We start from the raw sequence: 15919 nt of genomic DNA, 5'->3' as shown, positions 1-15919 counted from the left end.
CTTATTCCTGTGCAGTGATGATCAACTGATGATGCACCTGCCAGCCTGGTCCGTCTGTTTCCTCCCCCCACATGAATCAATAAATAACAAAATAAATATTACAGAACGATAGTCTTTACAGTAATTTAGGTAAATGCTGTAGCAGTGAATAGTAAAAACAATTAATTCAAGGGGAGGCTGAACGCATCGCCAGCAGCCCATCAATCCTCTCATCGATCAGCCACCGCCTATTTATACTACAGCCCTTACATCCCTCAACTGAGAATTAGTAAATACAATCGGGGGGGAAATGGAGTGTGTGAGGTCATTGAACTGTTCTTTCATGCACTTTAATTCAAACCATGCATTTGAACTTACCGTGATGTTTTTGATGCTGTTCTTACTAAGCGTGCTGTCTGTGTAGGTCTATTCTCTTTTTTTTACAGTCTATGGTATTCCCGTACAATGTGGATGTGACAGCTACTTCCTGAGGAGCGCTACGTCACACACACACACACACCGCCCGCGCGCGACTCACTGGATACAATGGGACATTATGGGGTGTTTTGGCACTTACCTCGAAAAGGGTACAAAATAGAGTCTGAAACGTCTGAGTCAGTATAAGGTTGCTTGACCAAATTGATGACATATCTAAATAGCTACCGTTTAAAATCCTGATTAAGCAGCCTGCCTGCAACAGGAACAGCTAGGACTCTAGCTAATTAATTGTCTCTAATTAATTGTATAAATTAAACGAATAGTTCCTAAAAATGAAAATTTACTCACCCGCATTAAATAATATTGATTAAAAATTGATAGAAGCATTACAATAATCCACAAGTAAATCCACGACTCGAGTCCAAGTTGCGAGTTTGCAAATGAAAGCAATATTATGCATAGAGGACTCGTATTTTTGCCGGAAACAACTGTGTGAAGCTAAACACGTTTTGACTTGTTTAATTCAAACACAGCTTTTTGCTTCACTAGACATTAATTAATGGACTGGACTGGAGTAGGGGAGAGCGGGGCACAAAGTAACACTTTTTGACTTTCTCAAATTGTGTAAATCCACATGGGGTTCAGAGTATAATTTTTTTATCCACAGTAATTTCACACTTGTCTAGTACAAATATGTCGCTTTGTTTCATAATTGCAGTGTATACGTTTTTCTATATTTACCCTCAAAAATTGGAAGTGAAATGTGACAACTTGCCCCGTAGGTGAGGTACACTGTAACATCTGAGGGGCACGTTGTAACATGACCATATAACAGCTTAAAATGTTATCTGATCTAATGAAAAAAATATACAAGACAAACTAAAATATTTTGTCAATAAAATAAAATAATTATTTATTTCAAATAAAATTTAAAAAATGTTTTTCCTCCAAAGGGATCTTGACAGATGAATGCAACTTTTTACTATTTTTTTTAGCATGTCATGACACCACCATTTCTGTGTGCATATTTAAACACCATGAAATTGATCAGCCTGGCAGGAGGTGATGGCCACACAAACTCCTCCTCCTTTTTAAACCCGATGCTGTCATACAGCTTATGAGCATCAGTTTGGACCATAGAGGTGAAAAGCACCACTCTCTTAACATTATGCCTGGCAACAAATTCAAAAGCAGTTTTACAAAGTGCTTTCCCAAGGCCACGACCCCGAAACTCCTTTTTCACAGAGATCCTTTTCAGTTCCCAAGCACCTGGCTCCTCTACACAGGGCAAAATGCCCACCGTCCCGACAATAGACCCTTTCAGTTCTGCAACCCAAAAGCAGCTCCTACTTCCAGGCTGCATGTAGGAGTTCCTGATGTCCAACAGATCCTCTCTAAACCCAAGCTGAATACCCTGCTCAAAAATATACTGCACTGACATCCGAACAGCCAGCATAACCCCTCCCACACCCAAAATGCCGGTCAGGATGGAGCCAGAGAGGATATGGATGAGAAGGAAGACTCCACACAGCATAGCTTGAATCCATGGTTGCTTCAGGGCCAGAAGATACACAATTCCAACATGCTCTCTGAACCCAGTGGAGTATATCGTCCTCACAGCTCAGTAATCTGCATCCCGATACTCACGGATCTGATACCACAACATTGAGGCTTTAGGACTGAGCACATTTGGGCGCATTGTGCAAATATTCCCACATAGTGACCTAGATATGTGGGGGCGTGTTAGAACGAGCCGTTTTAGGGGGGTGTGGCAGAGTCTTAACTTTGATAAAGAATATCTCTTTGGTTTTGAGACTTTAGTCTTTGCAACTTCAGGGATCTTATCTATTCACGAACAGCTTGTAACACTCCAAAGAGAAAGGAAAACTTGAAATCGCATCATATGACCCCTTTAAAATGGAACTGTGAGGAAAGCAAACAAGATATTACAATAAAGGCAAGAAAGTGCCTTCTTATTCTGTTAAAGTTTTAGAAAGCTATTAGCTTTTTAAAGTCAATGCACCCAAATGCATAACAAAACACAGCGTTATGTCAAGTAGATTGTTTAAAAGCTTACCGTTATACAGGCTTCTCTTGCTTGAACTGTTATTCACAGCCCAGACCTATCAGACAGAAACATAAAAGTTACCAAACTTGCTTCAATACAGTTATAGGTGCAAACAGATGACATATGTGCAAAATGCTGCCCAAAAATATTTTTTATTATATTACTATTATAGTATAGTTTAATAATAATTAAAAATTACATATTTGAACTACATCAAAAGATGCTTTTTCAGCTCAGAGAACTGAGTGTGAAACTTCCCGAATGGAATCACATGATCTTTGCAATTTCAGACCACTGATGTTGCTCACAGAGCTAATCAAACCCAAACACAAAACAGGTCCAGATGATAAATCCAACTCAGAATAGCTGTTGAAAACGGTTCATTTATAAATGTTTTTATTGATTTATGTTATTACAACAAATTACATTTGTTTATTTTTTAGAACAAATCACTTTATCCAGATGCTTCAAGTCATTTTAACATTCAGTTACAGGACAATCACATCTTTCATAAATTAAAAAATTAAAAGAAATTAAAATAATAGAAAAAAAGTCAAATGCATAGTATACGAGAAATGATTCTGTTATTTTGTTAATAAGCTTTACTGAGTCATAGAAGTGGATAGGCTATGTATAAATAAATAGAAATGATCTTAAACACCATGAAATGATCTTAAGGACTACAGACTCTACATCATCTTCTTCAAGTACACGTCCCTTAAATGCTTCTGGTAAATATTCAGTGGAGAACATTCTGACAGGTACATTAATGAAGCTTAGACAAGATCTGGACACCTTGTTTCGCTTTTATTCAAGGTTGCTATATGGATAATTCAGCCAAAAAATTTTATATTCTGTCATTATTTACTCATCATCATGTCATTCCAAAGCATATGGAACATTGGTTAATCTTCAAAACACAAATTAAGATATTTTAACACTTTAAAACAAGGTTCCATTAGTTAATATTAGTTCATGTATTAACTAGCATGAACAAACAATGAACAATACATTACAGCATTTATTAATTTGTATTAATGTTAGTTAATGAAAATACAGTTGTTCATTGTTAGTTCATGTTAATTCACAGTGCATTAATTAACCTATAATAATGCATTTGTAAATGTTGAAATGAACATTATAGCTAAGATTAATAAATTCTGTAGAAGCATTGTTCATGCTTAGTTCATGTTAACTAAAGTAGTTAACTAATGTTACCTAATGAACCTTATTGAAAAGTGTTACCGAGATTTTTAATGAAAGATCCAAAAAGGTCATACAGGTGTCAGAAAACAAATCAGTATGAATTGAGTGGTTATCTTTTGAAGAGATATGATCACTTTATATGATGAATTTAGGCTTTTATTCACATAATGTATAAACACACATGCATCAAGCACATCACATACGGCAAACACAGCAAGCTTGTGCATGCATCACACGCTAGAACAAACCTCACCAGTTCTCGCGTATCATGCATGCACATTTGAGCTTTCATGTTTACCATATGTGATGTGCTCTGTGTATGTTTGTTGATCATTGTTTAGATGTAAATAAAAGCCTAAATTGAATTTGTTCATCTTTATGATCTTTTTGGATCTTCTAGGTTACCTGGACGTTCAGTGGAGGGACAGAAACCTCTTAGGTTTCATTAAAAATAGCTAAAGTCACAAGTTTGGAATGACATGAAGGTGATTAATGACAGAATTTTAATTTTTGGGTGAACAATCCCAAATCAGATTTTTTTTTCTTATTTGAACAGTATATATAAAAATGGTTCCCTTTTTTCCAAGGTTAATGATTTAAAGAAGAAACAGACAAACGATGATAGTGGTGTGCTTCATTAGTAATCTGAACCAGTGTTAAAAAAGTCTTGGCGGTTTGACTGAAGTTGGGAGATCTCAACCTCAGTTGTGATGTTGTTTGAGGACGAGCTGGTACTCCATCAATGTGAAATTAGTCAGCTTGGCAATTGCCTCTGGAGCACTAAATTCTCTGACCTTCTGGTAGCCCATGTGCTCATAGAGCTTCTGAGCATCTGTCTGGACCACCGAAGTGTGAAGCAGTACTCCTTGAAAACCACGTTCAAAAGCAAAGTCGGACACAATACGGCACAGTGCTTTGGCAATGCCTTGTCCACGGTGAGTCTTTTTAACCGACATCCGCTTCAGTTCCAGGAAGTTCTGGTCTTTCTCTGCAGGCAAACACGATACTGTACCCACAACACGACCTTGGCTCTCAGCCACCCAGAAGCAAGCGTTGGGTGGATCCAGGTAGGTCTGCTGAATGTGATTGAGATCTTGCTCAAGGCAGGTCTGGATGTACTTGGTAAACATGTAACTCACACTCTGCCTGCCTGCGGCCAAAAGCAGCGTGACTGCTAGTACAGGCAATAGGATGGACTTTGAGCTGGTCAGTAAAGCGCAAAACACACATCCCAGAAACATCTGTGCTAGGGGCTGTTTGAGAACGTGCATGCAGGACGATGGGATGTGCTCGCTCATCCCGAGAGTAAAAACCTCCTTTACTTCTTCATGATCTTCCTCCCGGTAGCGACGAATCTGCACCTCAGCCATGACCTTCAAATCAAGCATGATATCAGAAGTAATTATTACACTGAAAGCTTAAGACTGTGTATATCAAATACTATTACACCTGTCTTGTCATAATCAAGTCTTGTAAGTGAGCAACATTTCAGATCTAGAGATCGACATAACTGATGCATGTGCATTTACATAACTAACAGATTTTGCATTTACTTTACATAACAAATCATTAGTTAAACAGTAAATATAATAAATTTCACTTTGCCAGCCTTAGGGGTTGTATTTGTATTAAAATCACAAGACACAGAATTATATAGTGGCACAGAAACTCACAGGAAATTACCCGATCAGCCCTCGATCCTGATAAGATAAGATTTCCAGGCAATTGACCTTTACTCGAGGACTGCAGCCAGCCAGCGAGGAAATACATAAGGCATTTGTGTTTACGGAAGTGTTCAGAGCTTTTTTACAATGGCATTTGCAAGATAAATTAACAGTATCAATATGCATTTAAATCATGCGAATTGAAATAGGCTTTTCCTCTGGATTTTCTTTTTTTTTCCAAACAAGTAATATAGACATATTGTTCTGTAAAAGATCCTACCAAAATTAATGACTTACTTTGTACTTACGGTGTTTCTTCGCTTTCAAATTGTCTGTTTGAGATCGCCATCCACTGGAGAGGAGGAATTATAAGAACGGTGCATTTGACAACGTTTCATTCATTTATTTGCCGATTTAATGTGATCAACTACTGGTAATATCACTGGTTATGTGGTTGGCTATTATTACCAAAGGATCGTTGTTTATCAAATATAAAACACTTAATCCGTTTTCCGGTAATTGTTGTCATTATGATAGGGGGAAGGTTAGTTGACATGTCCTTCATTCATTCACTCATTCATTCAATATTAAGATATTAGCTTAAAATGCATTTGAATGTATAAAGGATATATATAGCTATGAAAACTAGACTTACATGGAACTGTGCTGTTGCCCAGATTTACTGAAGAAGGCCATTTTTAAACATTAATTTATAAAGCTCACGAGGTTTGGAGTTAAAGTCCAGTTTCGTTAATTGGCCAATGTGTTTTCGAGTCAATGTGATATAGCACATCATTATTTGTTTCTTCAAATATGATCAACAACTGGTAATATACTGCTGGCCTTAAAAGTGGTTGCCAATTGTCAAAAACAGATTGAGCATCAAATATAAAACACATTAAACTTTTTTTAAAATTATTCAGACAGTAACAAGGGATATAATTTCATCAAAATGTACAATTAGGGAACTGCACTTGATGCATTAGATTTTTATAAACTGTCAGCCTAATGCAAATGAAGAACATGTGCTATGTTCAAAATGCTATACTATCACACCACTCTTACTATTTCTGCAATATCCAGTCCTGTGCATAGTATGCATGGAGTACCTGGATGATACTTTATTTGCCAGAATCTGCTAAATATAACTCAAGTACACTGAAATCAGTACAGAAGCTGTATTTGGAAAAGCGTACTACCATACAACTAAATTAATGCTCCTTGTTTGTCAAGTGACAACACTTAAAAAACAGTTAGGCAGCATGCACTGTGTACTGAGCAGTAAGCAGTAAACAGTAAGCTAGTGTGCCACTGCGAACACAGCCATGGTCAAAACTCAAATCCACTAGATAGCGGTAGTGTTGTTTGCGGTCTCTGAACATATGAACACTAGCGCCATCTACTGGACAGAAACAAATATAGGCGATAGAATGTGCCAAGAATCTAAAAAAAAAAAAAAAGCTGAATTATCTGTCACATTTGAAGTTTTATAAATGTATATATGTGAAATTTAAATGGTACCTTTTATGGCATACTTTTGCCATACTTTTATGACAAAAATAATCCCATCTCAAGACGAAACTAACAATGACTGTGTCATTATCACTGTTGGACATAAACCACAGAGTAGACAAAGCTACATTTACAGAGTACATTTACAAACAACAATGCTGTATAATAATAATAAAACACTAAATAATAATAACACAATATCACTTCATACCTCAAATAATATTGGAAGCCAAAGAATAAAAAATGGGTTCTCAGATTATATAAAAAAATATAGCAATAGTAGAAGAAACTCAGGAAATATTCAATAGAAGGCCATTCCACAATTTGGGGGCGGTAACTGAAAAAGCCCCATCACCACAGAAAAGATTGATTTTGTATTCTGTATTGCTTAGTTTTACTTCCAGCACACTAATGTATGTTTAGAAATGATTGTAAAACCCTTTCATTGTTGACCAGTTTTCCTGTTCTCCCCTTGACTTACAATCACCATTATTCTCAATGACATTGCATTTAAAACCATTTCCAAAGATGTGCTGACACATGGTGAGAATAGGTTAGTAAGGCTACCACCGCTTTCCCCCAATGATTTCAGTTCCTGCAGCCTCACAAATACCCTTAAAAAATAGTCATAAGACTGCATCACCACATGGACCAGTTCCACTATTCATAGATCACTACTGAACATTACAAACTTCCTGTTTGCCCTGCTTTTCTTATCAGTAACAACTCTCTTTATGTTTACATTACAGTTGTGCCCTCTTGCATATTTTTTTCCCCATTATGTTATCTTTAATTGTTATATGACTCTTATCAGGAGGTCAGTGTATAGAGAAAAACAAAACTGCAGTATATGAGTGGCCATGCATGGGTCTTTGGTTAAGTCAGGGGTAGGCAAGTTCGGTCCTAGAGAGCCGCAGTCCTGCAGAGTTCAGCTCCAACCCTAATCAAACACACCTGAACAAGCTAATCAATGTCTTCAGGATTACTAAGGCTATAGGCAGGTGAGTTTTTTTTTCAGGGTTGGAGCTGAGCTCTGCAGGACTGCGGCTCTCTGGGACCGAACTTGCCTACCCCTGGGTTAAGTGAACATTACTATGAATTGGAGTTCATTTCAGCACACTGGACATCTTAAATACGTAGAAATTCATCTCAACTTCACATCTAATCAAATATCTCAGTTTCAGCCAACAAATAATTTCCTTTTAAGGACCCTGCATCAAAAGTTTTTTTGACGTCATGATGCACAAGCTTGTTTGCCGCTCAGAAATTTCTGCTCAACCGCCATTTTCTTTTTCGTCCTGGACTTGGATGAAAAATAGGTTGGAAATTAGTTTTAATGTACTGTATATAATGCAACATTTTAACGTGTTTCAGTTGTCTATGAGTCAATTTACATCGTTTGTGAACATGAATACTCACAAAATCTTAAATTTTTGAATTTCCACGACCTATGACTTGTGTTTGTGACAGGTAAGCACTAATGCTGTGTTCCATTTGTACTCTGAATTGGAAATTCCAAATTCCCAGTAGGAACTTTTAACTGGAACACCCTCCCCAGTCAGAGTTCCAACTCGGAATCTTAGAGGAATCACAACAACTCCAACTTCAGAATCCAGTATCAATTTCCGCCACACATAGCGTTTGGTGTTGAGGCCAATCATTCAGTTTTAATCTCATCTGCCTCAGAATCTTCAAGGTGGATTTTGGCAAAGCTCAGTCGTGACTGCATGTGGCCTTTCTTGAGGAGTGGCTTTTTAAATGGTAATTTTTTTCAACATCACTTCACATCTCAAACAATACTGGAAGCCAAAGAATAAAAATGGGTCTTCAGATTAGATTTAAAAATAGCAAGAGTGGAAGAAGATAGTAAAATATTTAATGGAAGATGATTCCACAATTTGGGGGCAGTAACTGATCACCACAAAAATGATTGGTTTTGTGATCTGTATTATTCTCAGTGACACTACATTTGAATCCATTCCCAAAGGTTTGTTGACGCATCATGAGGACAGTTTAATGAGACTACCTCTGGGTTTCCCCAATGGTTTCAGTTCCTGCAGCATCACAAATAAATTTTAAAAAAGCTTTAAAAACATCCTGCATTATTAAACTATTTATTTCCCCCCATTTTCTCTCTATCCCCCTACTTGTTCTCTGCAATGTTGTATTTAAAAAACAAATCTTTATAAAAATACTGACGACTTCAGCTTCTGAAAACCCTGTAAAAAGAGGAGTATATATAAAATGCTCTGTATACTTTGTGTTAAGTTAAAATGTTAACATTTTCTGCCCAATATTAGAATTTACAAGAAACATATTCAGTTCAATTAATATTTATTTGAATAACTCTTAAATGCAAATATTTCCCCCTAATAAAGCAAGATGTAGAATAGACACACAAAGGCACACATCAATCATCTTCACTTTTGTTTCCTATGGTTAGAGACTGTGTGAACATGATACAGTCTCACTCAAAAGGTGTTTCAGCATTGACATTTGGATAACAAAGCTGCTCAGAGTCTCAGTGCTAGGCTGCCACTGCCACTGAGGAATTCCTCCTCACACAGCGCCGTATTGTTGCCTGTTCACATCAGACACTAACACTCACATCAGAACAACAACAACAAAATCTTATTAAACAACTTTACAAAAATCATGTTTTCCAGGATATGATTGTGTTATACAGTAAAAGTCTAACATACAAAGAGAAAAACCAACAGTGTCTGTCTCAAGTGTTTGGTTTCTGGCACTGAAAACAATTGTTCCTTGTTTCTCTTCGTTTTCATTCGTTTCTTTTGTTCTACCCCAGACTGATATCTCCAGCAAACAGGGTAATAAGCAAAATGACAGAGAATCCGGTGAGTAGCCCAGCATTTTGGATCAGGAAGAACACAACCCTTCCTTGATAACCTTTGGTATGTGTTGCCATGATACTGTTCATCTCTGGGAACTTGAAAAACAGCAAACATTGTAATTAGAAATTTAAAGAAAGTGTTTACACAACTCTCTGGAATACTTGATTCTGATTGGTCAATCAGGTAACTTTTTTTTTACGCAAATGGCAGCATCTTTCATCTCAGTTAGTAGTGTTTGTAGTGTAAGTGATCTTAGATGATTTTAATATTACTGTAATATTGTTGCTATGTTTGCTTTATTGCTAGGCCAGGTGGTGACAAATTGGGTCCTCTCTCTAAATCTGGTGTCTCCAACTGGTTGTGTGTACACACAAACTATAATAATTTAAAATATGTATAATTCCTACATAATGCATTAAAAAACAAATGGGACATAGTGTAATTATCTTTGACCTTACATTTTACATTTAACTGTTAACAATAACAATTAAGAACAACAAAAACAACAATAAAAATAAACGCATTATTTTACACTTACTTTAACACATTATTTTAAAGACTACGACTAAACTTAAACAGACATTAATGGTCATTATAACGTAGTTCAAATGACATGCATCATAACATGTTGCGATTATGTAGAAACTGTAGTAAGGCATGAAAGAGAGTACCCATTAAAAGTTCTTTAAAGCCAATGGAGACCCGATTTCTAGGGAAGACCCGATTTATCATGACACCAGCTGTTTTGTTTAATGTAATTTACTATTCTTTTCTTAGCAGAATCTTTACGTTATAATACAAGTTAGGTTATAAAATAATTTAAAATGAAATAAATTTTTCATGGCCATGTTTTATGCCAAGTGGGATAATGTACATTCAGACAGTCGTTACTGCAAATCATTTTTACATTTACCACAGTAAGAACATGTCTTACCATGTCTGCAAGGGAGATATAGAGGAACATTCCACCAGCAATGGCAAAGATAGCATTTGGAGCAAAACTACTGCCCAGCAGGATCCCCAATGCAAGACCGAGATAACAGCACATCGCTGACAGCAAATTAAAACACGCAGCCTGACCAACACTCATGCCCGAGTTCAACAGCATGACAAAATCACCTACAGAGAGACAGAGAAAAAATTTAGACTTTAAAAAATAAATGATATTTTGATGATAAGTCTCTATGTCTGTGTTTTACCCAGCTCATGAGGGAACTCTTCACAGAAGATTGCAATAGAGGTGCTGAAGCCGGTGAGTAGAGAGAGTGTGAATGACGCTCCGATGGCCAGACCGTCTATGAAGTTATGCACAGCATCACTAACAGTGATCATCCACGCCACAGTCTTTATATTAGACATTCCATCCCCTTTCAGCCAGCGACAAGTTAATAACACACATGCATTCTGTGCAGAGAGGAGACACTGTTAGAGGCCATTCACACAGAACAATAGGTTACTGTCGTAACCCCGGTTCTCTGAAACATCAAGTGGAGAGATCCACCTATGGGAAGGGCATCCATACCTGACCTCTGCAGAAACAGAGTCTGGCTAGACAGACAGAAGCGCGCAACCAATGCTTGGTAAGGCCCACCCCCTTACCTGAGAGCATATAAGGCCTGCATGCGCTGCTGTTCTCCAGTAAGTGTGAATGACGCTCCGATGGCCAGACCGTCTATGAAGTTATGCACAGCATCACTAACAGTGATCATCCACGCCACAGTCTTTATATTAGACATTCCATCCCCTTTCAGCCAGCGACAAGTTAATAACACACATGCATTCTGTGCAGAGAGGAGACACTGTTAGAGGCCATTCACACAGAACAATAGGTTACTGTCGTAACCCCGGTTCTCTGAAACATCAAGTGGAGAAATCCACCTATGGGAAGGGCATCCATACCTGACCTCTGCAGAAACAGAATCTGGCTAGACAGACAGAAGCGCGCAACCAATGCTCGGTAAGGCCCACCCCCTTACCTGGGAGCATATAAGGCCTGCATGCGCTGCTGTTCTCCAGTAAGTATATTCGCTTCTTGTGCGGCAAGCGGGGCAAAGCTTGTGGATCTCTCCACTCAATGTTTCAGAGAACCGGGGTTACGACAGTAACCTATTGTTCTCTTTCATCATCTTGTGTTCGGGATCCACCTATGGGAAGGACATGGACAGCTCCCCAATTGCCCAATACACTCACAGTGAGGTTCTGTAAGCCAGAGAAGGACGTCACCCCAAGGAGGCAGTGCCTGACACGTCCCATAATCATACACCTGGCAGCCCTGACACGCACACATAACTGCTGTATGCAAGCAGGACATGAAACATGTATGAGGCATACACAAATTAAAATAAACCCAGCAACACATATATAAACACCCAGGCAGGAATATAAATGCATGCTTGGTGACATGAATGTGCGTGGCCTGACCTGTTCCTTGCTACAATGCTACAAAGGTTTTGGTGACATCCAATCGGTAGTAACGCACAAACGTGGGGGGAAAAGCCCAGCTGGCAGCCGAGCAGATATCCTGCAGTGACACTTCCCTGAACAGAGCCCAAGAGGCGGCTAAGCCCCTTGTAGAATGAGCTCTGATGTCTCCTGGGGCTGCACTCCCTTCGATTCATATGCCAGAGCTATAGCCTCCAAAAGCCAATGTGAGAGGGGTTGCTTAGATATGGGACTCCCCCTGTGAGGGGGCGCCCATGAAATAAAGAGCTGGTCACTCTTCTAAAAAGCACTGGTCCTGGTCATATATGTCCGTAATTCACGAACAGGACACAGAGCATTCAGCCTCTGATCCTCTGTGGAGGAAAAAGGAGGAGGGTGAAAAGCGGACAGCTCCAACAACTCCGATGTGAACGCAGAGAAGCATTTAGGCATAAAAGCTGGATTAGGCTTAATGAAAATCTTATCTCCACTAAGAGAGAATTTAGTGCAGGAGGAATGCACCGAGAGTGCATGTAGCTCACTGAAACGTTTAGCTGATGCCAAGGCCAAGAGCAAAGCCGTCTTAGGGAACAGCACCTTTAAGGAAATACTTCCCAGGGGCTCAAAAGGATATTGCGACAGAGCCTCCAGCACCACGGAGAGGTCCTATTCAGGAACAGTTCTCCTGATGACTGGCAAGGAACGACAGGCACTCTTCATAAATCTGCAGATTAGAGGATACTGCCCGACCGTTGAGCACTCAAAGCCCACATGACAGGCAGAAATAGCCGGGTAGACCTTAATTGTAGAAAAGGACCTGCCTTTATCCATAAGGTCTTGTAAGAAACATCAGGAACCGAGCACCGATATGATGTGAGACCATGCCCATCACACCACCCTTCAAACACTTGCCACTTACAACCATATAAGGGCTGTGTAGAAACAGCTCTGGCATTCTGTATAGTAGCAACCACACGAGGGGGAAGCCCTAGTGCGTTTAAGTTTGTCCTCTCATGGGCAAGGCCCAGAGAGCCACTCTGTCTGGGTGTGGGTGATAAATCTCCCCGATCGCTTGAGGCAATACGTCTGTGCGGAGGGGGAGGCGTCACGGCTGGGCATATAACAGAGGGATAATCTCTGCCAGCCACAGTGCTTTGGGCCACCTGGGTGCTATCAGAAGGAGAGACAGGCCCTGCTCTCTCACCCTGGCTAGTGTGGGAATTATCAAGCACAGGGGAAGAAAAGCATACAGCAGCACTTCGGGCCATGGGTGGGCATTGGAGAATGACAGAGGGGGGGATGGCCTCCTCATCCTCTGAGACCCCGAGAAGGCCCGCGTCGTCATCACAGCTGGAACCGGCCGGTTCATTATTCATCAGCAAACGGGAGGTTGCCCGCGAAGATCCTCATCGGGGAACGCCGGATTGGGCTGGTCAGCCCAGTCAAGAGACACTGCGCCCCGGGATGCCCAGGATGCGAACACCACTAACCTAAGGCTGAATAAAAGACTGTCACGTCTGGCGGAGGCTGATCTGGCTATATGTCCTCTTGAAGACACGCAAGTGGGCAGTTTAAAATTCAACCAAGCTGTGTGTCAACTTGTAACAGTTTCCCTGTTACTGGAGAAACTGGAGAACAGCAGTGCATGCAGGCCTTATATGCTCTCAGGGAAGGGGGTGGGCCTCACCGAGCACTGGATGCACGCTTCTGTCGGTCTAGCCAGACTTGGTGCAATTGGATGCTTCTGCAGAGGTCAGGTACAGATGCCCTTCCCATAGGTGGATCTCGAACACGAGATGATGAAAGAAATTTTTTTTTTTTTTTACAAACTTTTTAAAAACATGCCTTTATACCTTGTGGCTTTTTTTTTTTTTTTTTCCGTTTTTGGAATGCGGCGTCATTCGCAAGTTGCCATAAAAAAAGGACACCAGAGGTGAACACTGTTTTTTTCTTTTTAAGTTTGTCTTTTTAAGCTCAAGTTCTGTGTGAACTTTTAGAAAAACACATCTCTAGATTATTTTTTAGAACTCCACTCTAGAACTCCACTGCACTGCGTCTCACATTTTTAAACACAAAAACACATTCTGTGTGATTGGCTGATAATGTTGAAGAACAGAAAAGAACAGATTTTATACAATAGGTTAACTTTTTTTTTTAGCTTGAAATTGCACCTTTCAAATAAGGCACTCATTCAAATTATGCTAAAAATGCAGGGGCGCATTGGTCAAAGATGCCAGTCTAGAATGGAAACATGTTTCTACTTAAGAGTAAAAAATAATGTAAGACAAATGTTAAATAAAGTCCCACTGTCAGATAGTCACAAGATATAGCTAAAGCTACAATTGTGACATATAAAGTCACAATTACAAGAAATATAGTCACAATTGTGGTATTTAAAATTATATTCTGACATACTGTATGTGCAGTCTAGTGGATGTTTGCATTGAAAAACAATTAGTAGAAAAAAACTGGTGAAACACAAAAATGCTTTAACTGTGTGGACTGCCTTATAGTTTAAATATCATTAGATGGTGAATTAACATTTCTGAGAGAACTGAAGGAGACAAAGTCAACAAACTGCAGATGAGCACATGCCCACATGCAAGATCAATAATGTGTTTCTGTAAATCATTAATCTTTAATCTAATATTTATTGTGCTTTCACTACTTCAGGAAATCATGCAAATTTCCTGGAGGATCTGGTAAACATCTGGGTGCTAACAGGGAAATTGCAGTGTTTATTTTTTGTGTGTGTATATAATTACATATGAATTATCTGTATTACCTGTTCAACAGCTGGACTCTCACTTGGGTTGTTGGACTTTTCATTGATAGAGTTTATCTCATGATTGGTGTTGTTTGTGATGATGTCACCGCTGATGTTGTTTATGACAACGTCATTGCTAAAGGTGGTGATGGTGACATCAGCTGACTGCAGGGGAGGGAAATGACTGTGTCCCAGCTGCAGTGGAGGTGAACCATTGAATTAGGCCTGCAAACAGCTTGATCTGTTCTAATGAATAATGTCCACATGTACAAGCTCTTACCTCTGTATCTGCTTTCAGTACCATCTTTAAAACTCGTTCAATGAAGAACAAAATGTAAAATCCACCAAAAATACCAACTACGTTTAGCACATAGTTATCATCTTTAGGATCTAAGCCAAGGGCCTGTTCAGTTGGCAAAAAAGATAAGAATTAGTACTGCATGCATGAAGATTTTAAAGGGGTCATATGATGCGATTTCAAGTTTTCCTTTCTCTTTGGAGTGTTACAAGCTGATTGTGCATAGATAAGATCCCTGAAGTTGCAAAGACTAAAGTCTCAAAACCAAAGAGATATTCTTTATCAAATTTAAGACTCTGCCACGCCCCCCTAAAACGGCTCATTCTAACACGCCCCCACATATCTACATCACCATGTGGAAATATTTGCATAATGCGCCCAAATGATCACGCAAAGAAAGAAGGCGTGGTTTCAGGAACAGCAGTAGTGTTGATGCGGCTCGTGACGACACATTGATGTCCTAAGACACGAAACGATCGGTTTGTGCGAGAAACCGAACAGTATTTATATCATTTTTTACTTCTAATACACCACTATGTCCAACTGTCTTTGGGTGCTCACACGGCTTCCGGTGGTGAGGTGTGTATGCGCTCTGGCGTAGTTTACGTTAATGGGTGTTGTCGCGGGAGGAGCAAACGACAGACACAGTGGGTGTGGCGTCAGGCCTCGGAGAGGCTTTTATTAACAGAAAATAAACAGTGTCCAGAAAAA

The 15919-nt window shown here is 39.4% G+C and overlaps 3 protein-coding genes across 6 annotated transcripts in view; all 3 read right to left on the bottom strand.

The window, feature by feature from the left end:
* Window positions 1–1408: 1408 nt before the first annotated feature.
* On the bottom strand, window positions 1409–2083 carry LOC107733671 (probable N-acetyltransferase CML3). The gene is given in 1 exon segment (XM_016545401.1): window positions 1409–2083. A coding segment is annotated over 1 exon segment (675 nt).
* Window positions 2084–4261: 2178 nt separating this feature from the next.
* On the bottom strand, window positions 4262–5699 carry LOC107733716 (probable N-acetyltransferase camello). Of its 4 annotated transcripts, XM_016545460.1 has the most exons (3): window positions 5664–5675; window positions 5365–5434; window positions 4262–5064 (listed from the first exon to the last, which is right to left on the bottom strand). In XM_016545460.1, the coding sequence occupies exon 3, from the start codon at window positions 5059–5061 to the stop codon at window positions 4393–4395; it is 669 nt and encodes a 222-aa protein (XP_016400946.1). In that variant the 5' UTR covers window positions 5062–5064; window positions 5365–5434; window positions 5664–5675; the 3' UTR covers window positions 4262–4392. The 4 variants fall into 4 exon arrangements, with proteins under 4 accessions (XP_016400946.1, XP_016400945.1, XP_016400944.1 ...); XM_016545459.1 differs by lacking the exon at window positions 5365–5434 and having other exon boundaries at window positions 5653–5699; XM_016545458.1 differs by lacking the exon at window positions 5664–5675 and having other exon boundaries at window positions 5375–5566.
* A 3538-nt stretch (window positions 5700–9237) lies between these two features.
* LOC107733712 (zinc transporter ZIP8-like) overlaps window positions 9238–15919 on the bottom strand; it is an 11705-nt gene continuing 5023 nt past the window's right edge. Inside the window, exons 4-8 of the mRNA XM_016545457.1 lie at window positions 15191–15313; window positions 14929–15105; window positions 10922–11126; window positions 10657–10841; window positions 9238–9817 (exon numbers count right to left, since the gene is read on the bottom strand). Coding sequence (XP_016400943.1) covers window positions 9668–9817; window positions 10657–10841; window positions 10922–11126; window positions 14929–15105; window positions 15191–15313 — 840 coding nt within the window. The 3' untranslated portion in view covers window positions 9238–9667. The remainder of the gene's footprint in view (window positions 9818–10656; window positions 10842–10921; window positions 11127–14928; window positions 15106–15190; window positions 15314–15919) is intronic.

The sequence above is a fragment of the Sinocyclocheilus rhinocerous genome, unplaced genomic scaffold, assembly GCF_001515625.1.
Source record: "Sinocyclocheilus rhinocerous isolate Xijiao unplaced genomic scaffold, SAMN03320098_v1.1 scaffold789, whole genome shotgun sequence".
In the NCBI taxonomy this organism is placed as follows: Eukaryota; Metazoa; Chordata; class Actinopteri; order Cypriniformes; family Cyprinidae; genus Sinocyclocheilus; species Sinocyclocheilus rhinocerous.
Note: the sequence above shows the minus strand (reverse complement) of the source record. Positions and strands in the feature narration are given on the sequence as shown.